A 27372-nucleotide genomic window follows, 5' to 3' on the forward strand; every position below is an offset into this window, starting at 1 on the left:
ACCCTGCCTCCCGCTCCTTTTGTTGGAGACGAGCCCGGCGCCGTGAGATCGGAGTTTAATCCCTCTCCAACCATGGGAGGGGGGTGGGAGCAACGTGCTCTTCTCAGCCAATTCCTCCACCGCCCCGGACGCCAGCGTTTCAACGGGGGGTTCGGGTGCCTTCGTCAGGCGACCGACCTGTTGGTCCAAGACAAGGGAAGAGCGTACAAACTTCACACAGACAGCACCTGAACTCGGGTGAACGTGGAGCTGCGACCCCACATTCCACATCAGGACTGTGTGTAAGATTGGGAGCAGTGAGACGGAAGCTTATTTTGTTCCTGTGATTTAAGCCTTTCTTGGGGTGGGGGGGGGGGCCTTTCTCTGACCACTTGCCTAACAATTAACCTAATCAGATGTGGAGTTACCACAATACAACAGTTCTCAACCTTTTTCTTTCCACTCGTGTCCCTGTGCTATTGGTGCTCTGTGATTAGTAAGGGATTGCTTAAGGTGGTCTGTGGGTGGGAAGAAAAAGTTTGAAGACCATTGCTTTAATCATCCCTCATTGACTCGTCATGTGCACGGTTTCAGACGCTAAAGGAAATGGGCCAATGACAATGACAATGAAAGAGTTTATCCAAAACTATTATTAAACATTTATTTTAATAAGAAAAAGTTTAACATTACATATGTTGAAAGAAGAGAAAACATGCAGATGTTGTTGAAAATTTTCAATAAATATTTAGTTCGGCCCTCGACTTAGTCCAGGTTTTTAATTTTGGACCTCCATGAATTTGAGTTTGACACCCCTGCTCTAAAGTCTCCAAACCCACAAAATCCAAGCTGGGAGATTTTGTTGTTCTGGATTCCTGTTTCCAGCACGTGTTACCTAGGCTTGGTAGGCGCATTTCTACCATCTCAGGGATGTACTTATCTGGTAAAGTGTGAAGACCAGACTATCCGGTGGCAGAAGGCCATTCCTATTACTGATATCTCTGCAGAGACAGTCACTAGGGTTTTTGTGGATCACTATTACAACAGATGTGCTGAAAGAAACGGTGAGTGCATTATTTGTTTGTAAGCTGTGGTAAATCAGTGCCATTGCAATACACAAGTTGTGAGATATCTTTAACTCTTTTACATCAGTTTCATTTAATGTTAAATACATTATCGCTTTCTTAGATTATTCCATTGGAGATGCAGTTCAGTGTTCATCTCGGTATTTCCACTCATCCCACTTTAACATTGCCACTAAACAGAACAACACCCAACCCCAACCAACCAATTTTCCCCTGCAGCCGCTGCAACCGTGTCTGCCTGTCCCGCATCGGACTTGTCAGCCACAAACGAGCCTGCAGCTGACGTGGACTTTTTACCCCCTCCATAAATCTTCGTTCGCGAAGCCAAGCCAAAGAAAAGAAGAAGAAGATAGATCGGTAGCAGATAACATTGATATTCTTTCCTTTCACTAGTAACTCCACTATTCCAGAAAAAATTTGGAATTGCTGGCATATTTTGGCACAAGGAAACCATGATCACACATCATTCCACGTTCTGTGCATATACCATATACATGCATCCCTGCACTCTTAAAACAGTTCCAAAGATTTACTTCTAGTATTTTTAGGCAGTAAAATTGAAGACAATCCAAAGTGCAGTACTCAACTAGCCAAGCACTAAAATTTCAATCAATAATTTAGAACAAAGACAACCTAATTTCTGAAGATACCATTGCTATTACCACACACAAGCAAATCTTGAGTGAATTGGAAGTGAGGCCTTGAAAGTTTTTGCAACAATTTTAATTGTACTTCTCCAATGATAATAACAAATGCAAATCAAACAAAAGTGCCAAATTAAACGATTTCTCATTGGCCTGCACACAATTCATTCCCCTCCATTGACAAGGAGTTATGGACTTAAATCCCCAGTCTCTAGGAACATCAAGGTTACAAATTTACATAGAAGCCTGAACAGCAAACTCCCATCTTAAATCAGCTGAACCTGTTGATATGGTGCTATTAGCAGCCATCAAAGTTGGAGTCTTTCTCAGCTCATTGATCATTATTAACTGAACAGACTCAAACTGCAAGCAAAATAGATATCTGGAGGAGGTGTCCTAATAGAGATCTTAATAGTGCCTAAAAAGGGAAGATATCTCCACTTGTGAATGTGGAAGGACAAAGATAAACATACAAGAAATACAGACAGTTATTTCATAAGGAATTCAGGAGAAATTTTACCCAAATGAATACTTACTATGCAAGCAGAGGAGCAATTCTGAGATATATTGGAGGAAGTTAGATAAGCACATGGGGTTGAAAGAAGTAAAGATTTCCATGGGGTGAAATGAACTTGGGTTGGAATAGGCATATGTTGAGCATGCGCACCAGTCAAAAAAATTGTTTGTTTGCAATTAGTCCATATAATTATCTCTATATATTCATCCCTTTGTAGTGGCTCACCAGAGGCTTAACTCTTGAGATTGAGTGACATCATGACGCCACAATGCAATAATGTAATTTTGGAACGCATGGGATTTTCAAAAGCTGAGTGTGACTGAGTAAACGACTTTTACTGAACTTCAACTCTACTACGTCTGGTTATTTTCTCCTTCATTGTGCACTGCAACTCATTTGTTACACCTTATTGTATTTAACCAGCTGTCGTGAAGGTGGACAGATTTCTGTTACGGTACTGGCAATATGCAAAATTGAAAAACAAATGTCCCAGAAGCAAATGCAAACAAATCCTGGAACTGCGAAATAAAAACAAAATGCTGGAAATACACAGCAAGCAACACAGTGTCTATGGAAGGAGAAACAAACTAACTGTACCATGTTGAAGACACTAGTCCTGACGAAGTGTCAATAGAAATTTTAACTCAGTCTCTCTCTTTCGACTTCCTGTGAATTTCCAGCATTTCCCATGTTTAAAGCAGGTCCTCATTGGCACAAGCAATAGTCTCCAAGTCAGGGCAACACAGTTGTCGTATCAGTTAGCGCAACGCCGCGATTGGGACTGGACTGGCATGGCACTTGAGTCCTGTGCTGTCTGTAAGGAGCTTGTTCGTTCTTCCCGTCTCTGCGTGGGCTTTCTCCGGGTGCCTTGGTTTCCTCCCACCTTTCAAAACGTACCGAGGGTATAGGTTAATGGGGTGTAAATTGAACGGCATGGACGTGTGGGCAGAAACGGCCTGTATCGTGCCGTATGTCTACATTTAAATTTAAAATATATATTCCTGCCAATTTTATTTGCCATAGGGAATTTCCATGTCATTTATTTCAGGGATATTGGGAGTTACAATCAAACCCAGCATTAAGTGTCCACCTAATTACTCTTACAGAACCAGCAATTGCAAACCATTGTTCCCCTTAAAAGGTCCACAATGTTGTTGGACTGGAAGTTCCAGAATTTAGAACCAGCACCTGGCAAAGGTGTGCAAATACATTTCAAAGGCAAGAAAGTGTGAGACCTGGATGACAATCTTTTGGTGGTTCACATTGCACCAGCTGCTCTTTGGTGATAAGAGACTTTGGGGTTGTTGACGAAGCTTTGGCACATTGTTGAAGTTGTGGGAACTCGCCCACGCAACAGGCGAACCGGCTCACGGAGTCGCGGGCAAGTCCATGGCAGATATGATTGTGAGAGCTCCGGGTGAAGGGTGAGCCCACAGCCTGGCAGCTGATTGCCATTAAGGTCCCAGGAGTCGCAAGCATTATCAAGTTCCGAGGGATTTACATAGGTGTGAAAATTCGATTAAAGTCAGTTGGTTCAACTCACTTTTAACTCTTTGTGGTTCTTTCACTCGCTGTGTAACTGGTGCAACTACATATGGTAGTTCGTACATCTGATAATCAAGGAGCCCCCAGCAGTACAGAGCATGAATCTTGGGCTTGTGTATGGCATACCATCAACCAGACATTCCTGGATCCCAAATGGAGCTGAGGTCTTTGAGTATTGGAACTATACTTTTTGATGATGAAAGGAGAGTGAATAGAATGTTACTTAATTTTAAAATTTAGAATTACAGCATGTAACAGGCCCTTTCCAGCTGGCACATCCGTGCCACTCAAATACAATTAACCTATGAACCATTTATGTTTTTGGAAAGTGGGAGGAAACTGGAGCCCTTAAAGAAGACTGTGCAGACAGGTCAGATTTGAACCCGGGTCACTTGCATTGTAATAGCATTGTCCTAACCGCTACACTAACTGTGCTGCCATTAGACTATGATTAGATGATTTGATTATGATTAGACAATCTTGTTGCAGATGGCAACTTGTGGGTTGCAGATATTATTTGCAATGTCAGCCCACGCTTAATATGATGCCGGACTGTATTTGTATGCTTGGCCAAAATGCCAATCAGAAAATCATTCTGGGGCAGTGGGAATGGAAACCAAATTCTATGTTACTCGATTCCATCCACTCGTCATCCTAGTATACAGGTGACTTGTAATAGCTGCAAGACCTCTCCCCACCCATCCTCTGCTTAAAATATTCAAGCATGTACTTAAATAGCACTTCTCTGTTGCACCCAACCCATCACTAACTTGTCGACTTAAAAGCTGAATTTTCCATTTATCCAACTGGCATTCTACCCCTTCTACCCCCCATACCATCCAACCCTTTCTTATCTCACAACAGTAGGTGTGCACTGGACAGTCTAGACATTTCTGAGGTCTTGCCAACTAAACTTTCTCAAAGGCTTGCACATTTATGACCAAGTTTTTGGCAAGTGCCCAATCTCTCGTTTATGGATTCAGTTGCCACTTTTGTTCAACTTCATCCGAGTTTGACATGCTTAGATATTTTCTCTGTACAAGTGCAAATAATTATTTAGTCATTATCAGCTGTGGCTCAATTTAATATTTTTTTAATTTCATCCTTACAACTTAATAGCATGATACCTTAAGAAAATCCTCTAAAATTAATCTTGAAAGCTTCAACTATCATCTACTCTTTCCCCAAACTCAAGATTTCTAACAACTGTGTATGGGCGGAAAAAAATGCTTCCTAATTCCACTCCCAATTTACTCAGTTCTAATTCTAAGTTATATAGCAATAAGTTATATAACTTATTACCAATAAGTTCTTATTCCACATATATCCAGAATATTTGTCTTTTTGTATAAGATCCCTCATCTCTACAATTAAATCATTGCAGCTTTATGGGGAGGTTCAAGAGTATGATAAAGGCTGGGGAAAAAATTGTTCTTGAACCTCTCAACCAGAGGTGCCCAAATCATGGCTCGCGAGCCACTTCAACACGTAATGAACAGCTCGCATAAATATCTTGGCTGAGACAGGAATCATATGAGCTGTTGCTCATAATGGTAGTTTTCATGGCTGTGGGTTGCAATTGAAAATATTTGATATGTGTACCATATATACACTTGTAATAGTCAATACCATATAAAAGTCAACCGCCCCCCCTATTTTTGGCCTCGGCTGCCCACCTATCTGAACTCCTGTCGCCCTGACTGTGGGCTCCTCACTTAGACCTCGCCCACCCACCCATCCAAGCTCCTGATGCTTTGACCTCCCACTGGGATTCCTGAAGCCCTGACTGCGGACCCCCACCCATTTGAGCTCCTGATGCCCCAAATAACGCAGGAACTTACCGTAGTCAAAAGTAGTATGTATGTAATAATTTACCCCCTGAATTTTACCCTAAAAATTGGTCCGCTAAATTCAACTATTTCACATGTATATGTCTACTTCTTGACTATTGAGACTAATACAAATTAGCAGTTTAAAAATGACATACATGAATATTATGTACATGTATTTCTTTTTATATAATTTTTTTTTTAACTACTTCTCAGTGTACTTTATTATCCTGTTTTTTTACAGTGGAAAGCCCACAGGACAGCAACAGAATTTGAACAAAAATGTGCACGTAAGAGTAAAAATGTGTATGTAATATGTTCTTTCATGACTTTTGGCTCTCAAACAACTGAAGTTTATCATATCTGACTCTTAAGTGAAGCAAGGTTGGCTACCTCTGCTTTAGGGTCTAGACTTCTGGCTTCTTAACCTTCTGCTCAAAGGTAGCAGCAAGAAATGGTGGCCAGAGTGATTCTGATATTGACTGCATTCTTGAGGTACTGCCTCACATCGATGTTTTCAATAGAAGGCAGTTTTCTGTGTTCCTGGGTACTTGAGTTGCCATACCAGGCTGTGATGCAATCAGCCAGTATACTTTGCACAGTGCCCCTGCAGTATCTGACGACACCCCAAATCTCCTCTGACTCTTTGGAAAGTACACCTTCTTAATGGTTGCATCTATGGGACAAAGGTGGGTGACCTGATATGGGGTATCATTATTGGATCGGCACAGGCAGTGCACAGTCACATGGAACCTTAACATGCAGTTGGGGGAGTGAGTTCAAGAGTAGAGAGGACATGTTCCAACTCTACAAATCTCTGGTGACACCACACTGAGAGTATTGTGTTCAGTTCTGGTCATTCTATTATAGGAAGGATGTGGAAGCTATGGAGTGGGTGCAGAGGAAACCAAGGATGTAGTCTGGATTGAAAAGTACAGTGAAACCTCGTTAGAATGTGCTTCGTTAATCCGCGGAATCGCTTATAGCGCGGGTGCCTGTGGACCCCAATCTGCTAAGGGGGCGACCCAACTCCCCGCTGCTTGACAGCCTCCTGGCACAGGACTTTGGGGCAGGGGCGGCCAGCGTGGGACTTCAGGGCAGTGGTGTTCCGCGGTGGCTGCCCCAGCCCCGACGTCCCGTGCTGGCAGTCCCTGCATCTGTTTGACTCAGGTGTAACGCAGTATGAAATCTTGGACCTCAACTACCGCGTTCTAACGAGGTTTTACAGTATGTCTTGTGAGCCAAGGTTAGCAAAGTAGAAGGATGAGAGGGGACTTTAAATAGAGATCTACAAGATTCTGATAGGCATTCTGTACTGTGCTGTAATGTCTTTTGTCTACACTATTCTCAGTGCAAGTTTATTCGAATTGTCTTTATTTAACCTAGTCAAGGTTTATTTGGTCTCTAATAATTACATTTATTAAGTTTTTCATTTTTTATCTACTTGCAATACCAACTTTCTATAATCCAACCAAACCATCACACATAGCTTTGAATCCATTAACCAATTGTTATTATTCTGCCAGCAGGCTTGTATAATCTGATCAGTCACATTTAGAACAATATTACCTTCAATCTGAAAGTGTCAAATTGCAAAGTAGAATTAAAACTACTTTAATTATATTTTTGAAGGAATGTACATGATAATAAAACACACTTGCCCATCTATAATCAAATCATTACTTGCATATGCACCAAGGAACACAAATCCCTAAACCTTCAGCTGTTTTACTTGAAAACTGTTATTAAATTACTCAAAAAAAACTGAAACCAAACTGAATAAACTCAGTTCTTCAAGCACATCCAAAGCTAAATCCATGCTCCATAATTGGTTTTGACATCTCATATCCTCTTCCTACATTTGTCTACTATTCACTTTTTAGTGCACTTTAATATGATCTACATTTTTAATCGGTTCACCATATTCCAGTGAGATTTCAATTATCAAATGTACCGGTAGTATGAATAGTAAGTCCCCCTGCACTGAAGGGATAATGTTCAAAGTGATATTTTCTATTTCATATATTCATAGGGACAGAACACTAGTATATATCAGATACCTTGTCTCAAGATAACCTGATATGTATTGTGTTACATCTTTACTAGTAGAAAATGTTTCTTTCAATAACATCTCTGATGATAGGGAGTGATGTGTGCCTGGAATACGTTGCCAGGGGTGGCAGTGAAGGCTGGTATATGGATATTTAAGGAACTATTTGCTGCTTTCACACTGATATCCCAGTAAATTGGTGTGTCAACGTCCTGTGTTTTAAGACCGATCAGAGCGTTCACACTGAACCATGAAAAGCTGGTTCAGGGCGATGTTTACACTGGAGCTGATGCACTACTTACCTTGGCAGTTAAGTACTGGGATGAAAATTACCCCCTATATCGTTTTGGTCATGTTCACACAGGTAAGTGATATGGTAAAAAAAAGGTGACTTAAGTACTGGCTTTCAGGAGGAGTGTGAAAGATAGGAACATGGATGCAAGAAAAATAGAGGTTATGGGTGTGAGGTCGGGAAGGAGTTGATTGTGGTGGTGGTTTATATTAGTCAGCAGAAAATCATGGGCTGAAGGGCATGTATGTTCTGAACCTTAATATTACCTAACATTCCTTCATATTCAAATGGAATAGCATACATCTTTGCTGAAATAGTTTGCTAATTTTCTCACCCACTTAATTTATTCTCAATTGAATAAAAACAAAGAATCTTGACCAGATGTTAAAGGCTGGGAGAATATTGGGTTCAGTATCCTACATACTAATTTTGCAATCAGCAACATTCTAGGATTAAACTTTGGATTCCTAAATATATTTCCTTAAATCCTACAACTAACTTGCATTCCACACTTTACCCATGTGCTAACAAACCTCAAACCAACTACCGATGAGTGGCACTCACATCAACAGTGATGAAGAGTTTTGAAAGGCTGGTGTTGAAGCACATGAGCTTCTGTCTGAGCGATGACATGGATTTGTTCTAATTCATCTATTGTAGCAACAGTTCTACAGAAGATGCCATCTCACTGATTCTATATAAAGCCCTGGAACACCTAGACAGCAGAGATGCATACATTAGAAGGCTCTTTATCGACTACTGTTTGGCATTCAACATCATCATGCCCTCAAAACTGATCAGCAAACTCCAAGACCTGGACTCAACACCCCACTATGTAATTGGATCCTGGATTTCCTCAACTCCAGACACAATCAGTGAGGATTGGTCAGAACATCTCTTCCACAATTTCCATCAGTATTGGAGCACTACAAGAATACATACTTAGCCCCCGCTCTACTCACTTTATACCTATGACTGTGGCTCGGTGCAACAACACCACTATGTACAAATTTGCTGATACCATAGTGGGTTGTCCAAAAAGGGGTGATGAGTCCATATACAGGAGGGAGATTGAAAATTTGGCTAAATGATTTATTTACACTCCAAAACCAAGGAGATGATTGGGAAAACCTGAGGTGTACAATCCAGTGATTATTGGAAGATCAGAGATGGAAAGGCTGAGCAAATTTAAATTACTGGGAGTCATCATCTCGGAAAACCTTTCCTGGATCCAACTCACTAATGTCATCATGACGAAAACATGTCAGTGCCTCATTTCCTCAGGTGTTTGTGGAGGTTTGGTATGACACTGAAAACCGTGGGAAATTTCTACAGATGTGTAGTAGAAAGTGCACTGACTGCTTGGTATGGGGGTACCAATAGCTCTGAGTGGAAAGCCCAGCAAAATGTAATGGACATAGCCCAGTACTGGCAATACTCTCCCCACCATCGAGAAAATCTACATGCAGTGCTATCATCGGAGAGCACCAGCAAACATCAATGATCCACACCCAGAACATATTCTATTCTTGCTGCTAGGAAAGCGGTCGAGGTGCCATAAGACTCACACCACCAGGTTCAGGAACAGCTCCTCCCCCTCCACTGTCAGACTCCTTAATGGCAAACTCAATCAGGGACTCATTAAAGGACTCTTACTTGCACAGTATGTATTTACTGAATATTTACTGAAAGGCAAAATACTGTACATGCTGAAAATCTGAAAAGCAGTAAATGCTGGAAACACAGCATCTTTGTCAAGATAGTTGAGTTAAAATAAGCATTCTTTTCAATAATAACTGGGAACAGTTAGAAAGTAGGGGACTTTACATCTACTTCCAGAACAAAACAGTCAGACTATGAAATGGTTGCGAACAGGTGAGAATGAATGATACAGGGTGCTACTGCCAACTGAAAGGTGGAGGCGGGGGGGGGGGGGTAAAGATTTGTCTGGTATCACCTCCTGATGCAGTTCCTCCAAACATACCTTCACCACCTAATGACCACCACTGGCTTATCCCATTCAATATGCCGTGCTCTCCACCCCATCTCATGTTCCTTTTTACTTGGACCACTCCATCCCACTTTCTGTTTCTCAGTTTCAATGAAGAGTCATCAACATGACACGTTTTTCTCTCCATAAATTAAATGGTGTTCTTACATTTTAGTTTTTTTTAAATTAAAATGGTTGCTTTTGTTCTCTGTGAACTTCTTAATGCTGATTACTGTAGAGTATTGAAGGGAGGGGGATGAGCTGAAGGACAGCCAACACCACCCCCCCCCCCCCCAACCCATCATCTCCAATTGTATCAGAAATGGAGATGGTGGACAGCTCCAAGTTCCTAGGAGTGAATATCACCAACAACCTGTCCTGATCCATCCATATTGACACTCTGGCCAAGAAAGAACATCAATGGCCCGACTTCTTCAGAAGCTTAAGAAAAGTCAATGACCCCAGTGTCTCTATCAATTTTTATTTATGCACCATATTAAGTATTCTGTCTAGATGAATCAGAGTTTGATACGTAGTAATCAGAGGAATTGTGAACACAGTTCAGGTCATCATTCAAACCAACCTCCCCTCCACTAACAGTCTATACCTCCCAATACCTTAGGAAAGCTGCCAATGTATTAAAGGATTCTTCCCACCATTGGGCAGAGTGTACACGAGCTTGAAAACAAGAACATCAGACTCTTTATTTGACTCTTTGATGGACCTCTCATTGATGAAAGATGATGCCCCTGCACCATTTGACTACTTTTCTCTAATATCCTGGTACTTTGTCCTAGTATCACTGCACCTGCATCTTTTGATTTACTGTAGCACCAGACCCTGTACTTCTGTTTTAATATTGCTGCACTTCAGTTCGGGCTGAGTTGCCCGGATTGTATGCAATCCTTTAGGCCACATCTCAGTACATGTGACAAAAAACAACTTAATTTACAAGACATTAATCCAAAGCCTTCATGCCAATGTAAAAGACCCTAAGACACTGCTTTAGAGAAGTGAAGGGATATTACTTCAACCACATCCTGACCAATAGTTAGCCAGTAATCAATAATACTTTTAGGATTATCTACCATTATCACACTGCTAATTATAGCAGCAAATAAACTAGTGCTCCTGCACTGCAACAGTGACTTCATTTCATTAAATACAGTTGCCAAATTACTAAAAATAAATTAACCCCAATTATGAGATTAAAAACTCATAATTAATCGTGGTTTTAATCACACTGTTAAACAATAACAGAATACCGATGCACTTGGGTGTTTTTGTATATGTACAGTACTAATTTTGAACACCACAAATATTTGGATAGTGAAAGATGAAGTTATATTTCAATTTGCTTCAAACTTATAGAGAATACAAATCTCTATCATGGAAGTGCAACTTCCAAATGCAGAATAAATGCATTCAAAGATCATTTTAGCTTTCAAATTTCCAACAAATGTCATGCTTCTAACACTTCCAGTAGATCCTTTTGGTTTTTACCTCCCTTCTTAACTCCGTGCCTCTGAAAGCATTGTGCCTCCTGGACACCATTAGGCCCCACTTTTTATTCACTCCATACCTCCGACTCAGTAATTCAGAAGTTTCCAGTTTGGAAGATACTGACATAAATATGCATCGGTTTCTCTCTCCACAGATGCTGCCTGCCAAATTCTTCCAACATATCTTTATTTTAGATTTTCAGCATCCATATTTTTTTTTAATTTGGAAAATTCTCTTGATGCCTGCTAGGCCATGAGGTACAGGGTGGAAAGGACTAAAACTAGCATGACCACTTTTCAAATGGGCCACAGAATTAGAAAAAAGGGCAGTTTTTTTTAGTGGAATTAGCTTATTCAAATTCTTTCAGAATAGCACTGGAACCCAAATTCCACCAATTAATTTTAGCAAACAAGTTCTTTCTTTAGAACTACAGATGCTGGAATTTTGAAGAAATAAAAGAAAAGCGGGAGAGACTTAACAGATCAGTAGCATAGACAGAGAGAATTGGGCAGTATCAGGAACCTTTTTCTTTCACCGAGCTGACCATGACTGACAAAGTGGGAATGGGTACACACATTACACATTTGCTAGTGTCATAATATGTTTCCTTTCTGAAAGAATTACAGAGCCCAAGGTCCCCGGTCCTGCCAGGAGCCCAATGTCCCCACTCCTGCTGGAAGCCAGAGGTCCCCTTTCCTGCCCGGGAGTCCGAGGCAACTTCTTCGATGGGACGTCACCACACCCAATTTTGAGAATGGAGTCACCGTCACTGAAGACTTGGACCCACTTTGTCTGGCAGCTTCCCAGCCAGAAGCAAAGGAGTTTTTAAAAAACTGTTAATGTAACCACTTGCTTGCTTAATTTACAAATTTGTTACTTGGCAATTGAGGTGTTGTTACAGAGTTTGGGTTGTACTGGGAGGGCCAGACACCATGCATATAGTATGCAGTTTCCCTCACTAATGCATATGGAAACTCCATGTCTACTTAATTATTTTTTTTTGTACATGCCTGGGGGTCTGAGGGATCAAGGATTCCATGAAGGGGTCAATGGTCTAAAAAGTTTGGGGACCCCAGTTATAGATGGACACAACAGGCATAATCGTTTATTTCCTTCAAATGAGAATTTGCCCCAAGTATTTTGCTGATTAGAATGGTTAGGTGGGTCAGTCAAGTATAGACTCCATCAAGTGAAGCAAGGACAAAGAAAAGCTTGTCCAGTGGTTGTGATATTGAGTCAGTCAATTATATTAAGCATCTGCATAGGAAGAATCTGTCTGGGCACAGGAAACTGGCAAAAATTCGATGTCAGTTAGGGACTAGATCATATAAAAATAAAAGATGGCAAGTTGCAGCAATTTGCAGTGCACTTAATGCATAGACTAACAGTGAGCACACCACTTAATATTCAAGCTCCATCTTCTCAGCCATTCTGTACATGACTCTTTCATTGGATCACTACTATATATAGGCATGTAATAGTCGAACTTTGTGAACTAATTTTTAAGGTAAAATTTTGGGGGTCAACTATTACACACACACACTACTTTTGATGACAGTAAGTACTTGTATTGTTCGAGATGTCGGGAGCTCAATGGGCGGGCAGGTGACTGGGAAAGGGTGGTAAATTCACAGTCAGGCATCAGGAGCTCGGATGGGTAGGTGGTGAAGGTGTCAGAAATTGGATGGTGGGTGGTTGGGGCATCAGGAGCTCAGATGGGTGGTGGTTATGTCTCCGGTGAAAGAAGGTGGTCAGTAGCTCAGATGGGTGGACAGTTGGGGCACTGGGCACTCAGAGGGGTGAGTGGCCAGGCCTTGACGAAAGTCCGCAGTCGGGGCATCGGGAGCTTGGAGGGGAGGGTGGCCGGGTGTTGGAAGCTCAGATGAGCGGGCGGCTGGGGCCTGGGTGAGAGTCCACGGTCAGGGCATCGGGAGCTCAGATGGGCTGGCGGCCAGGACCTGTACGAGAGTCTGTAGACGGGGTGCTCGTAGCTCAAGATGGGCAGGTGGCTGGGACCTAGACGAGAGTCCGCAATTGGGGTGTTGGGAGCTCAGATGGGCGGATGTTACAGAATTGTGCTATTATTAATCTTTAGGTTAAAATTATATATATATATATATATATATATTTTTTTTTTCTTCTTTTCTTTGGCTTGGCTTCGCGGACGAAGATTTATGGAGGGGGTAAAAAGTCCACGTCAGCTGCAGGCTCGTTTGTGGCTGACCAGTCCGATGCGGGACAGGCAGACACGATTGCAGCGGTTGCAAGGGAAAATTGGTTGGTTGGGGTTGGGTGTTGGGTTTTTCCTCCTTTGCCTTTTGTCAGTGAGGTGGGCTCTGCGGTCTTCTTCAAAGGAGGCTGCTGCCCGCCAAACTGTGAGGCGCCAAGATGCACGGTTTGAGGCGTTATCAGCCCACTGGCGGTGGTCAATGTGGCAGGCACCAAGAGATTTCTTTAGGCAGTCCTTGTACCTTTTCTTTGGTGCACCTCTGTCACGGTGGCCAGTGGAGAGCTCGCCATATAATACGATCTTGGGAAGGCGATGGTCCTCCATTCTGGAGACGTGACCCATCCAGCGCAGCTGGATCTTCAGCAGCGTGGACTCGATGCTGTCGACCTCTGCCATCTCGAGTACCTCGACGTTAGGGGTGTGAGCGCTCCAATGGATGTTGAGGATGGAGCGGAGACAACGCTGGTGGAAGCGTTCTAGGAGCCGTAGGTGGTGCCGGTAGAGGACCCATGATTCGGAGCCGAACAGGAGTGTGGGTATGACAACGGCTCTGTATACGCTTATCTTTGTGAGGTTTTTCAGTTGGTTGTTATATTTCTTAAAAAAGACTGTGGGTGGACAGGGAAAGTCAACTATACACACACAAAAACCATTTTGAGAGAGTGTCTGCTTATTCTTTGTTCCAATGAAGCTGTATAAACAACCATAAAAGTCAGAAGTGATTCTCCAATGAATCTAAAGACAATTATATTTGCTGACAGAGGCATCTGTTCAAACAAGCAGGCTTTTTCTTCAATGACCTGTGTAGACAAAACAGAGACATCTGCCATGACTTATACTTTGGAAGTAGTATGGAGAAAATGAAACTTTAAACAGAAGCCAGCAGTGATGTCATGTGATAATGACGGCAGGAAGGTATCTTTAATATTGCACCAGCTTCATCTGAAGTCAGAAATGCAGTAGTCTTCAGTGAGAGAGGTATTGTTGTGTTGTGTTCTCTTCATCTTGGGAGGTACACAGGATCAGTGGTTTTAAAGAGAAAGAGCCACTTCACTGTCTCTTTGTCAAAAGAGGGCAATTCTCTCATATCCATTTTTAAATGGTCACTTCATGTAACCCTTACTTGGGTTTGTGAATTCATCGTGTAAAATACAAGTTCCATAACCTTCATGCAAGAGAGGAGGATTTGTATAAGAAATATTTCTCTGAAAACAATTCTACAAGAAGTCGTGAGTTTTGAGAAGTCTGATGATCTGGTGTCACACCCACTTCATAATTACAACAGTAAAGATTCTGAGTTTCAACACAAAAGATTCCTGAGATTGAACTTTAAAATCATCTTTTCATACTGATGTCTATACTCTACTGGTCTGGGACCAGCCCCACCCACCCATATACATTTGCACATAGTGGGTTTAATTAGAGTCAAGTAAGAAATGTTATGTTATTAATAGTTAAAAATAAAAATTATTGTTTTTTGAAAATACTATTGTCTTGGTGAATTTCTATTGCTGCTAGTCTATGTTATAACACCAGGGTCTAGGTGAGAGACGGCAGTTGGGCCATCAGGAGCTCTGGTGGGTGGGGAGCCAGGGCCTGGGCAAGAAATGGCAGTCGGGAGCTCCAGTGGGTGGGCATCAGGGGTTGAAGTGAGAGACGGTGGTCAGGGCGTCAGGAGCTTAGATGGGTGGGCAGCCAGGGCCAAAAATAGGGAGGTCGACTTTTACATGGTATTGACAATTACATGCATATACAGTATATGGTAAATGATATCACTTCAAATGAACAGAATTATTTTATTAAAAATATACTGAGACTATATTTTACCAAATGCATTACATAAGTGATTGGTGGGAACAAGTTCAATAAGAGCTTTCAAACTGGAACTGAATACATTGAAATGGAAAAAAAATTGTGGGCAGACTGTATAGATTAATTGCCAGCACTTAGAGACCCAGCATGCCAGAAGGAGACATGCAACCCATCATATCAGTTGAACTATGATTCCATAAAACTTTACAATGTTTTCTGGTTAAGCTAATCTTTAGAATGAAAAGTAATCATCATTCACAAGAGATTCAAGAAACTAAACAGTTTAACAGCCTGTAGCCACTTTATTTTAAAAGCAATAAGTTTGAAGTAAAATTAAATTCTTTTGATAAGGTCACTGCTTTCCATTTCCCATACATCAATTTACAGTGGCTTCATGACTAAATAGATATCTAAGCAAGGCAGAACAAATCACGAGGAAGGTAAAATTGGAAAATAATTAAGCACCTTGCACTTTATTTTTAGCTGATGTTGAATAGCCACTCTATATTTTCAAAAGAAAGCTGGAAGGCCTTTAACTGAGACAGGGACTCATCATGTAGAATACAAGTTACACATGGCCATGGGATCTCTTGCACTATATTTGTTCACCTGATGTCTGGAAACTGAACCATGTTTTTTTTTTCCTTTTGAGGTTGGCCTTTAATGAGCCGCTCAAAAGGAGATTGTTGGACTCAAGAGGGTGATACAAATGGAGAGTAGGGGCAGGGAACTGCAAAGCATTTAGTCAGACAAGAATTCTTGGCTGTCAATTCCTTCACATTGTTCATTCACACCTTTGAAATGAAACCTCAAATATTGTCCTTTTAAAACTACTGCATTTGCCAGTGGTTGATTTTGAAAGCAGGCAAGTGCAAGTATTTGGTTAAAAGATGCAAAATAAATACAGGTCCTATGGCTGCTAAGAAACAACGATCCCACAACAAAATCTTGACTCCATCTCATTCAGGTGACACTGGCAGTTGCTGTAGTGTACTTGTCCCAGTTTAACTTATCTAGCAAACTCAACCCTCCACACATCTGTCAACAAAGAGAGAACGCAAGAATACAGAAATCCTTCCATGAATAGAGCATTTTGGTATCATCACTATGAGATATGTTAATTCTGCTAAATGGTTGGCTAAAATAAAACATTAACAGCAAGGAGCAAAGTCACACATCATCAATAATGTGCTCACCCTTTGAAAGGCTGACGGAGGACTTATCATTACTCTCTTTAGAGGTAAGTAAATCTCACCTATTGCTTTCCCATTCTTCACTCTCTTTATCTTTCTCAGTGGAAGACTGGGTTGCAGAGCCTTGGTGTTTCTTCACAATCCGCATACCTCCTGCCTTGACTAGGGAGACAGGAACCAGTAAGGTTGGGGGGGAGGGGAAAGGGTCACATAGATGAGGGACAAGGAAGATGAAAGGAGATAAGATACACAAGGAAAAGAAAATGTTAATATGTATTAAATATTTTCACATTGTGACAATTTAAACATTCTTTAAATAGGGTCAGAGCATAAATTTACTACTGAATAAAATGTATTAACCATTAGCAATTAATGATACACTAAACTTACAAATATTTCTTAATATAGAAATATTTATGGTATTTATGATAAGAAATGGTTATGGTATTTCCCAAAGGTAATGATCCTGAATTCAGCTCCTAGAAGGAAGATGTAGCCAATGAAAGAGATGGGAGTTGTAGGTATTGGAAGAGAATGGTGGCTGTTGGAAAAAACGAACAGAGGGAATATAATGTATATTGTATAGGAAAATGGGATAGGCCCTTCCACAAAAGGAGTTGTGTAAAATTGAAGTGAAAAGAGGTGGTGGTCAAAGAAAGTGGGGAAAAATGATCATTTTCCAGATGCAACTTGGAAACAAAAGAGAAAGAGAAGAAGGGACATGGATTATTTCGTGATTTTACGATACAGTAAAAGGATGAGAAATGAAGACTATTGGAGAACTCTGACTCTAATTCTCTGACCTCAGAGAGAGAACACTAAGGCAGCATGCTTGGTTTCTTGCTGCCACCTTGCACTCAACCTGTTAATCATCCTTTTATTTCATGAAAGGTCCTGCTATAAGTTCTGCCGCTGCCTCTGAGTCTGACACAATCAAACACCATTATCTTGAGAAGTTGGTGGTGGGTTGCCTTCTTGAACTGTTGCAGTTGGCCTGATGAGTGCTTCTGGATAGGAAGTTGCAGAATTTGGACCCAGCAATGATGAAGGACTTAATCAGGATGTTGTGTGATATGGAGGGATATTTCTATGAGCATTTTACCCTTGCCCTTTTTGATGGGAGAGGTCGTGTGTTTTGTAGTTCCAGGAGGAGGAGAAGCACAGGTAAGAAAGTGCAGTGCAATTGGTATGCAGCCATATTGTCTGTTGGAATGAATACTTGGAGTGGTGGAATAGGTGCTGCTAAAGCAGGCAATTTTGCTCTGGACATATAGTTTTTTCTGAGGAGTTGAAGCTGCAACAACTTAATGAATTGCCACTCAGCTTGATCGAAATCAACTTCAATGTATGAAAGCCCTATACCTCACTTACTGTTACCCTCGAACAGTGCAATGATTTGTTTTACTGTTATTTATTGATAAAGAATTGGTATACTTGGGGGGTGGTCACGTGATGGGGGGAATGGCTGGTTAGGAAAAACCAGCCCTCCGCAAAGAAAGTTGAAAAAAGAGGCAGAAAAACAAAGCTGAGAAGTAAAACAAAAAAGTTGCAAAATAAACAGTATAAGAAGAACCTGAAGCTGGGTCCAAAGAAAAAGTCTACAATGACAAGTATAGAATAGGTGAAGAGGTCACCGGAGAAAAAAAGAGGAAAGCCTTATCAGAGCCGCGACACGAGCAGGGATCTCTCCTGAAGAGGATGGCCCGAGCTGCGAAGCTGTAAGCAGGCAGCTTGGGGGCGACGTCCCATGGGGTGGTCTGGAACTTTGGCTTGCGGAGCCAGAAAAAGAAATGCCAGTGCGCATGCCCGATACGCATACTAAAGACGACGCTGAAGGGAACGGACGCCGACAGCAGGATGCCGACTCTATAATGGGAGATGCTGCGGGGAAGGCAATGATTGAAACAAGATCACTACAGAGCCAAGAAATGGAGCAAGAGAAAGAAGACCAAGAAGAAGATAAAGAAATACAAGAAAAAAGTACAAGGTAAAAAAAACAAAGATGGTAGATAAGGAATATTTTGATAGTCAAATAAAGATTTTAATAGAAACAATAATGGCTGAGTCAAAACCATTAAAAAAAACTATGAAAGAGACATGTAAAAATACAAAGAATGGAGAATGCTATGGCAGAAATGAGAAAGTGAAGTGAAGAAGTGGAAGACAGAGTGATAGGTTGGGAAATGGAGGTGAATGAATTAAGAGAAAAATTGGAAGATGGAGATAAAGAGATTAAGAAGACATGGCTTATTGACCCAGAAAATTGACATTTTAGAGAATTTTAGCAGATGTAATAATATAAAAATAGTGGGCCTGAAAGAAGATGAAGAAGGGGCAGATAGAAAAGGATTTATAAAAAGATGGATCCCACAGATCTTGGGAGTAAAATAACTCCAAGAAGAAAATGAAATTGAAAGAACCCACAGAGCGTTGGCGCCAAAGCCACAACCACAGGAGAAACCACGTTCCATACCAATAAAGCTACTGCAATACACAACAAGAGAGAAAATACTGGAACTGGCTATTAGAAGAGTGAAAGAAAACAAGGAACCATTGGAGTACAATGGAAAACAAATACTTTTTTTAACCCAGATATAAGCTTCAAACTTTTAAAGAAGCGTAAGGAGTTTAACTTAACAAAAACTGTACTGTGGAGAAAAGATTACACCGTAGTGTTACAGCATCCAGCAGTGTTGAAGATATTCATCCATGGTGGGCAAAATAGACTGTTTTCAGATCCAGAAGAAGCCCATTGTTTTGCAGATCAATTGCCAAATAACCAACAAGAGGAATAAAGAAAATAATAAAAGGACTGTTAAAATAATGTATATAAATAAGCTTGAACGTTAATAGTTTGATTATAGACATTTAATAAAATTGGAGTAAAAAAATGCTTTGTTATTTTTTAAGAATAATATATAGCAATTTTTGTGGGGGAGGGCTGCAAAATCTGTTGACTTTTGTGGTATACACCACAACCCACAAAGAAAACAGAGTTGTAGTTGTCTTGCAAGGTAGCAATGACAACTCATTAAAGGAGGATTTAATGTTGTTTTCTTTAATATTATTCTTGATTCTTTTTATAGTTTTTGTTATTTTCCTATTAATTGTGTCATCGCATATAGCAAAGAGTAAGAACAATCTAAAGAGTGATTTTAGAAGAAGGGAGATGGGGGGTTGAAGAGATGGAATAGAGTTGAAAATGGATGGATAAGATGAATACATTGAAATATATGACTATTAATATTAATGGAATTCACAATCAAATTAAGAGAAAAAGTTACTGACACTACTTAAAAAGGAGAAAATAGACAGCATTTATACAAGGAACACACTTAACTGAGTTAGAACATCTCAAACTCAAGAGAGATTGGGTAGGCCATGTAGTTGCATCATCGTACAATTTCAAAAGCCAGGGGAGTATCTATATTAGTTAATAAGAATTTGCCAATTAAGATAAAGGAAGTAATAAGAGACCCAGCGGGTAGATACATAATGATGATATGCCAGATATATTCAGAATCTTGGAACTTGTTGAACATTTATTCACCTAATGAAGATGACCAGGAACTTGTGCAGGACATTTTTCTTAAAGATAGCAGACACACAGGGACATATCTTACTAGGGGGAGACTTTAATTTTAACCTTGACCCATCAACAGATAAAACCATGAAAAAAAACTACAAAAAATAAAGCAGCCAAATTTACATTAAATTCAATGCATGCTATGAAGATAATTGATATATGGAGGAAACAATATCCAAAGCATGCTCTTGTTGTCGGCACAGATTCAAGGGAGAATTCAGAAGACCAAATTTAAGGCAAGACGCTTATCAGACTACTCACTCTTGTTATTGACAATTGCTTTAGAGGATATTCCGCTGAAAACATATAGATGGAGGCTAAACCCTACATTGTTAAAAAGGCAAGACTTTCGGGAATACATAAAACAACAAATTAAAATATATTTCAAGACAAATGCAAATTCTGTAACAGACAAATCTATATTATGGGTCGCAATGAAGGCCTTTATTAGGGGACAAATAATTAGTTATATGACCAAGATTTTAAAAATATGATTAGGAAATAGAGCAGTTGGAAAAAGAGATAGTAACTATAGAGAAAAATTTAATGAGAAGGGAAGATATAGAGAAAAAGAGAGGATTGACAGAGAAAAAAATTAAAATAAGATACATTGCAAACATACAAAGTGGAGAAAAATATGAAAACGGAAAGATATTACGGATTAGGAGAGAAAACCTACAAAAATATTGGTGTGGCCACTTAAAATAGAACAAGCATCAAGTACTATCATACCTGTAGCAACAAGGAAAGAGGATAAACAGATCGCATATAAACCCATTAGAGATTAATGGAAAATTTTTTTTAATTATAAGCAATTGAATCAAACCGAAAAACAAGGGAAGAATGAGAAAATAGTTGAAATTTTGTCAAACAATTGAAAGATCAAAATAAATTACTAAATCCCCTGACAATTACAGAAATACATGAAAGACTAATGACATTACCAAATAATAAAGCACCAGGCAAAGATGGATTTCCCCACAGAATTTTATGTTATTCAATAATCTATTAATTCTGTCCCTCTTAGAGGTAATGAAGCAGATGGAAGAGACCCAGAATTTGCCTGTCTCATGTCAATTGGTATTAATCACAGTAATTCCCCAAAACAGGAAAAGACCCATTGTCACCGGCCTCATATAGACCAATATCTCTACTAAATACAGACTACAAGTTAATTACAAAATTACTAGCGAATAGATTAGCAGATTGTGTACTGAAATTAGTGACATTAGATCAGACAAGGTTTTTTAAAAATAGAAGAGTGGCAGATAATGTCTGTAAATTTATTAATTTGATCCATACAGCACAAATAAACAAAACATCAACTGTCTGATCTGGTGGAATGGAGTTAACTTTTTAAAGTACTACAGAAATTCAGATTACTGGAAAAATGTATTAATTGGATTAGAGCACTGTATAATGGTCCTCTGGCAAAAGAGTTAACAAATGGATATGTTTCAGACCACTCTAAATTGAGCAGGAGAGCAAGACCGGGAGGCCCATTATCACCCTCCCTGTTTGCTTTGGCTATAGAATCATTGCCAGAGCTGATAAGAAAAGATCCAACGATAAAGGGAATAAACGTAAAAGAGGAAGAAATTAAAATTAGTTTATTTGCAGATGATATTATAGTATATTTAACAGATCCAGATTAATCAATAAAAAGGTTATATACAAAATTAAAAGAATATGAGTTGATATTAGGATACAAGGTTAATATTGATAAAAGTGAACAAAGTCGATTAGACAAAATGGCAATCACAGGCCATACGTAACTTAGTTATCAGGATAGATAATAATTTAAATCATTTGTATAAATTAAATTACCAACCGCTAATAAAGAAAATACAGGAAGACTTAGAGAAATGGAAAGATTTGCCACTAACTCTAATAGAGAGAGTAAACTACATCAAGATGAATACACGTCCACAGCTACAATACCTGTTCCAAATGCTACTGATTCCCTTGATGGGAATTTTTAATGAAATTAAACAAATTAAGAAGAGAGTTTCTATGGAAGGGTAAAAAATAATCTCGAGTGGCTTTGAAAGAAATTAACATGGGCATATAAACAAGGAGGATTGTTGGATTCTATCTTGGCTCAAGATGGAATTATATAAATTAAGAGAAAAGATCCCTGAACAATTTACTCTATAAATGGGATGAGAAACTGTTGCAACACAACAATCTACCAATACTACATCATATACTAAAAATATGGAAGAGAATACATCTGGAACGAAAGAAGATAAATTATCAAATACCAAAAATGTTATTAACGCAAAATCCATTAATTCCTTTTACAATAAACAATTTTTTTAAGGAATGGGCAAGAAAAGGAATTAAAAGAATAAAAATTGCTTTTTGGGAAATAATTTATTGAGATTTGAACAGTTAAAATATAAATATGGAATAACACAAGGTACAATATTAAGTTTAAAACTTATTTAAAAGAAATGTTGGGAACTAGTCTAAGATTACCTGAGAGTAGCTGCTATGAATACTTAATTACAGACTGTGATAAGTAACATTTTTTTAATCACAAACATGTATAACAAATTGCACTACAAGGACAATGATGAAGCAATATAAACCCAAACAAGGATGGGAAAAAGACTTAAATATACAAATAAAGAATGAAACATGGAAGGAACTATGTGCAGTTACCATGATTAATACAATAAATACTTGGTTTTGTATGATATAATACAATTGGCTCTATAGACTATATGTTACACCTCAAAAAAATGGAATCCAGCAATATCAGACAAATGCTTCTGTTGTAAACAAGAAATTGCAACAACAATACACACAATTTAGACATACAAAAGTGAAAACCTTTTGGGAGGATTTAATCCTAATATTAAATAGAATTACAAAAAAATGGGATACCAAAAGATCCAAAAAAGATTATGATTGTGTTGGCAGTAGCAAAAAAGTGCATAATGATAGCTTGGAAAACAGAGGCAACCTTAAAAATACAACAATGGAACATAGAAATGAATGGTATTCCATTAGAAAAAAATTACCTACAATCTAAAAGACAAATCTGCTCTATTTGAACAAATTTGGGAACCATACATCGAGTTTATTAGAAACCGACAATTTCAGACCTCCATCTCTTGATGTGAAATGTTACAATTATGAAAATAATTAAATATGAAATATTGGTCGACACGATTTCTTTTTTTGTGTTCTTCTATCGTTTATTTCTTCTTCCTTCTTTTTTTTTATCGGGGTGGGGAGGGTGGGGGAGAAATGAAAATCTAACTGTGTGTATATTAATATTGAATATTTGTATATATTATTACTGACATGGTTCACAGTGAAGTACTAAATAAAAAATTATATTTTAAAAATTGGTCTACTTGGGCAATGAGCCTCTCAATCCACAAGGAGCAACATAATCAGTGAAAGGTTCAAATGGAATCATGAAATTGGCTTTAAAAGCACCAAAATGTAACCCAAAGGTATTTGTGGTCTCACATGATGAGTCACAGAATATTACATAGAACGAATGGCTAAGTCTCAGTCATGGGGCACTATAAATGTGATAATCTTCAACAGGTCACTGTTAAATTAAGGGCACAATGAATGACAAAAAACCTTATGCCTTAAAGACCAAAGAACATTGAAGTGCTGTGGAGGTAGAAGTGATGCAGTCAGGTCCAGGCAAGAGTGCATTTCCAGTTGTCGAATCCCAATTCACCATTTTTGTTCACGGCTGAGAGCTACTCAACTCCTGGATAATCTTAGTCTCCAGTAATGGAACATGAACCTCTTAGAAATACATTCAGGAAGAAAATCATTCCAAAGAAATCATGGGGAGCCATTCCTGATGATCCATTTTGGCTTTCTATGGATGCTGTCTGACCCGCATAATATTCCTCTAATATTTTGTGTCTTGCTCCAGTATTTTTTATTTGTATCTATTTTGCTTTTGGGTGAGTAAGAGCAAGAAAAGCTAGTAAGATAGCAATGAAAGTTTCAAGAATTCATGCAAACTAAATGCCAACTTTGCCAGGCATTTAGGATGAGGCTTAAAAGGTTAAGCACTTTTAAAAAAGGGGCAATCTTAGAGCAGAATGATAGGATTTGCTCAAAGGACAAGCTCACAATTTTTTTGTAACTAGAAAGAAAGTCAGGGAGTCTAGAATTAGATATAATTTTGTTATTGCCATTGACGAGGGAGGAGAGGGAGAGAGCACCTTCAAAATAATTACAATGGACAACAATTTTTTTCAAAAAGTTTGCTTCCTGAAAAAAAATTGGGCATTATGATTAACATCTTCAAGCTAACACAGGTTTAAATTTTAAATTTAGACATACAGCATGGTAACTGGCCATTTCAGTCCACTAGTTTGTGGCGCCAAATTAAACTACACCCCCGGTACATTTCAAACAATGGAAGCACCCTGAGGAAACCCACGCAGATACAGGGAGAACATACCAACTCCTTACAGGCAATGCGGGATTCGAACCCCAGTTCCGATCGCTGGCGCTGTAACAACGTTGCGCTAACTGCAACACTAATCGTGTCGACAAAAGATAAATTTCAGATTTCCTGCATCACATAGGAAATTGGAGAAACATTAAATTAACTTTCATTGAATTTAACATATTTAATTGTATAATGATGTTGACACATTGCGTTTGTTCAACTGACCCCTGCTGATTTTTGTTCATATGCAACATCAGATGTCCCTTGTATCAGTGTCCAACAATAGTCAGCCAGCATTGATGGATTCCAGTTGCCCTGATACTGCTTTTCCATGGTTGCAATGTCCTGGTGAAATGTTTCACCGTGTTCGTCACTGCACCAAGACAAGCAGGGAAGAAGTCCAAATGTGAATGCAGAAAATGATTTTTCAATGACATGTTGCACTTTATAGAGCAATTTATAGTGGCTAATTAACCTCACAATTCACACATCTTTGGGATGTGGACAGAAACTTAAGCACCTGGAGGAAACCTACATGGTTGTGTTATGCTTCAAACATGTTAGAAATATGGCAGTAAATCACAAAAATAGATTATATCTAAAAAAAGGTATGAGATAGGAATTCTTATGGTGATTTTTGTGATCAAAAGCCCAAAATCCGTAAAATGCACTCAAGTATTCAGGAAGCAAATTCTTCATTATCCAATGTTACCTGCCCTCTGGCTCTTGTTTCAAAGATTTTAGTTTGTTTTTATCTCTTTAACAAACAAGTTTTGATAATAGATAATCCAATCAAACGGACAGTAAGGAACAGACTATATTAACCTTCAAATGTGCTATTTATTAATTCAGCATTGCAACAGGCTCTTCAAATCCAGTTACTGGTACATCCAGAATTCTGCCACCAACCTACATACTGGCTCAATTTATAGTGACTAATTAGCATAGCATTTCACACATCATTGGGATGTGGAGAGAAACAAGCATCTGGAGGAAAGCTACACAGTCAGATTGGTGGTCAGGATTGAACTGGGTCATTGGCGATGTGAAGCAGCAGCTCTATTATCTAACACAATGACCAGCGTTCTATGATTTCCAAGGACAATTTCACTGCTATTCAAGCAACAGGGTTAGTTCTTGTGCTTAATTGTAAGACAATGGCTTAGACAGAAAATCTTGTTATCCAGTACTGATTTTAATTTTTAATCTGCATTTAACAAAATCACAGACTTAAAACAAAGCTAAGATGAAAAGACATAAATGACTTCTACAATGCAAAACTTTTTTCTCAGCTCATGAAATTCTTATTGAAATGTGCATGCGTCCCATTCTATACACTGCTGCCTTTCACAAGACAAATCACTTTCTACTGCAGTCTTGCAATTGATTATCACATGTGCAAGTCAGCCACTTACGTAACATCACCCCTGAAAATTGTCCACACTGTACCGAACTCTAGTTGTGTGCAAATTAATGTGGATTCTTAAAAATAACAAAAATAATCCAGATCCTTCATTTACATTGAAAAGTACTTTTACAATTAAGCTCCAATTTGCAGTGGAGAACAGATGACAACTCTCTCGGGCTGTAACAAATTAGAGATAATAAAGCTACATGGAAAAAAACATTTAGTCAAAATTATCAATGAATTCAGTTGCACAAAAAAATAGGAGCAGGGATATGCCACTGCCCCCAAAGCCTGCCTTGCCATTCAATGATCAGCCCCCGATTTCTTCTTCTGTACCAATTCTCCATGGCCTTCAATCCCCGATCTTTCAAGAATGCATCTTTTTTTTCTTTAAATTTCCTCAGTGGCCTCAACTCCACAACATCCTGAAGATTTCCAGAGATTCACTCCCTTCCGTGAGAAGAAATTCCCACCATGTACCTCAATTTTAAAAACTGTCCCTCAATCTTGTAACAACATCTCTCATTCAAGATTCTCCCACTAATAGACACTTCTGAACATCTCGGGAAGAGAAACGACGTTAGTATTTCAGATCAAAGACAAAAAGCTAACTCTGTTTTGCTACCCATAGATGAGGCACGACCTGCTGAGTATTTCCAGCACTTTAATTAGATCACTCCTCATTCCTCCAAATATTAATCTAATTTCTTGAGGTGTGCACGACAGTAAAACCTTCTGATCTCAGGAATTAATCTAGTGAATCTCCCTTGGGCTGCTTCCAATTAAAATGTATCCTTTCATAAACACGGAAACCAAACTGTTCACAGTACTCAATGCCTCATGAGATTTCAGATTTATTGACAGAGTACATACATCACATACAGTACCACCCTGAGATTCTCAGCAGAATTACCATTTATTACTAATGGAAAAAAAACTGTGCACAATGTACACATGTAAACAAATAAAGAAATGTAAACAAGCTGAATGTACAATACAGAGAGAAAAAAAATCAATAAAGTACAAAAGTGAGATTCTTTAAATGAGTTGGTGGAAGGGTAGCAGGTGTTCCAGAACCTGGTGGCGCCTATATCTCTTTCCTGATTGCAGCAATGAGGTCAAGAGTGGGTGCTGGGTGGTGTGGATCCTTGATGATTGCTGCTGCTCTCTGATGCAGCTTTCCCTGTAGATGTTCTCAATGGTGGGGAGGGTTTTGCCTATGATGTCCTCCTGGGCTGTGTCCACTATCTTTTGGAGGGCTCTTTGCTCAG

At 39.2% G+C, this 27372-nt stretch overlaps 2 protein-coding genes across 12 annotated transcripts in view; one reads left to right on the plus strand and one right to left on the minus strand.

Annotated features, from left to right (window-relative positions):
• dap (death-associated protein) overlaps nucleotides 1–27372 on the minus strand; it is a 99723-nt gene that overhangs the window by 59946 nt on the left and 12405 nt on the right. Inside the window, exon 2 of the mRNA XM_069907187.1 lies at nucleotides 16729–16828. Within this exon, the coding sequence (XP_069763288.1) occupies nucleotides 16729–16828 (100 nt within the window). The remainder of the gene's footprint in view (nucleotides 1–16728; nucleotides 16829–27372) is intronic.
• LOC138747657 (uncharacterized) overlaps nucleotides 1–27372 on the plus strand; it is a 123916-nt gene that overhangs the window by 25165 nt on the left and 71379 nt on the right. For 3 of the 11 annotated variants that reach the window (XR_011347594.1, XR_011347593.1, XR_011347596.1), the window contains exon 2: nucleotides 5841–5902. The exons of 2 other annotated variants lie outside the window; for them this stretch is intronic. The gene's annotated coding sequence lies outside the window, so the exon portion shown is untranslated. Of the gene's footprint in view, nucleotides 1–5840; nucleotides 5903–12049; nucleotides 12780–27372 lie in introns of those variants that run through there. 6 more of the 11 variants (XR_011347599.1, XR_011347598.1, XR_011347595.1 and 3 more) reach the window with 5 other exon arrangements.

Source organism: Narcine bancroftii, chromosome 1, assembly GCF_036971445.1.
Source record: "Narcine bancroftii isolate sNarBan1 chromosome 1, sNarBan1.hap1, whole genome shotgun sequence".
Classification (NCBI taxonomy): Eukaryota; Metazoa; Chordata; class Chondrichthyes; order Torpediniformes; family Narcinidae; genus Narcine; species Narcine bancroftii.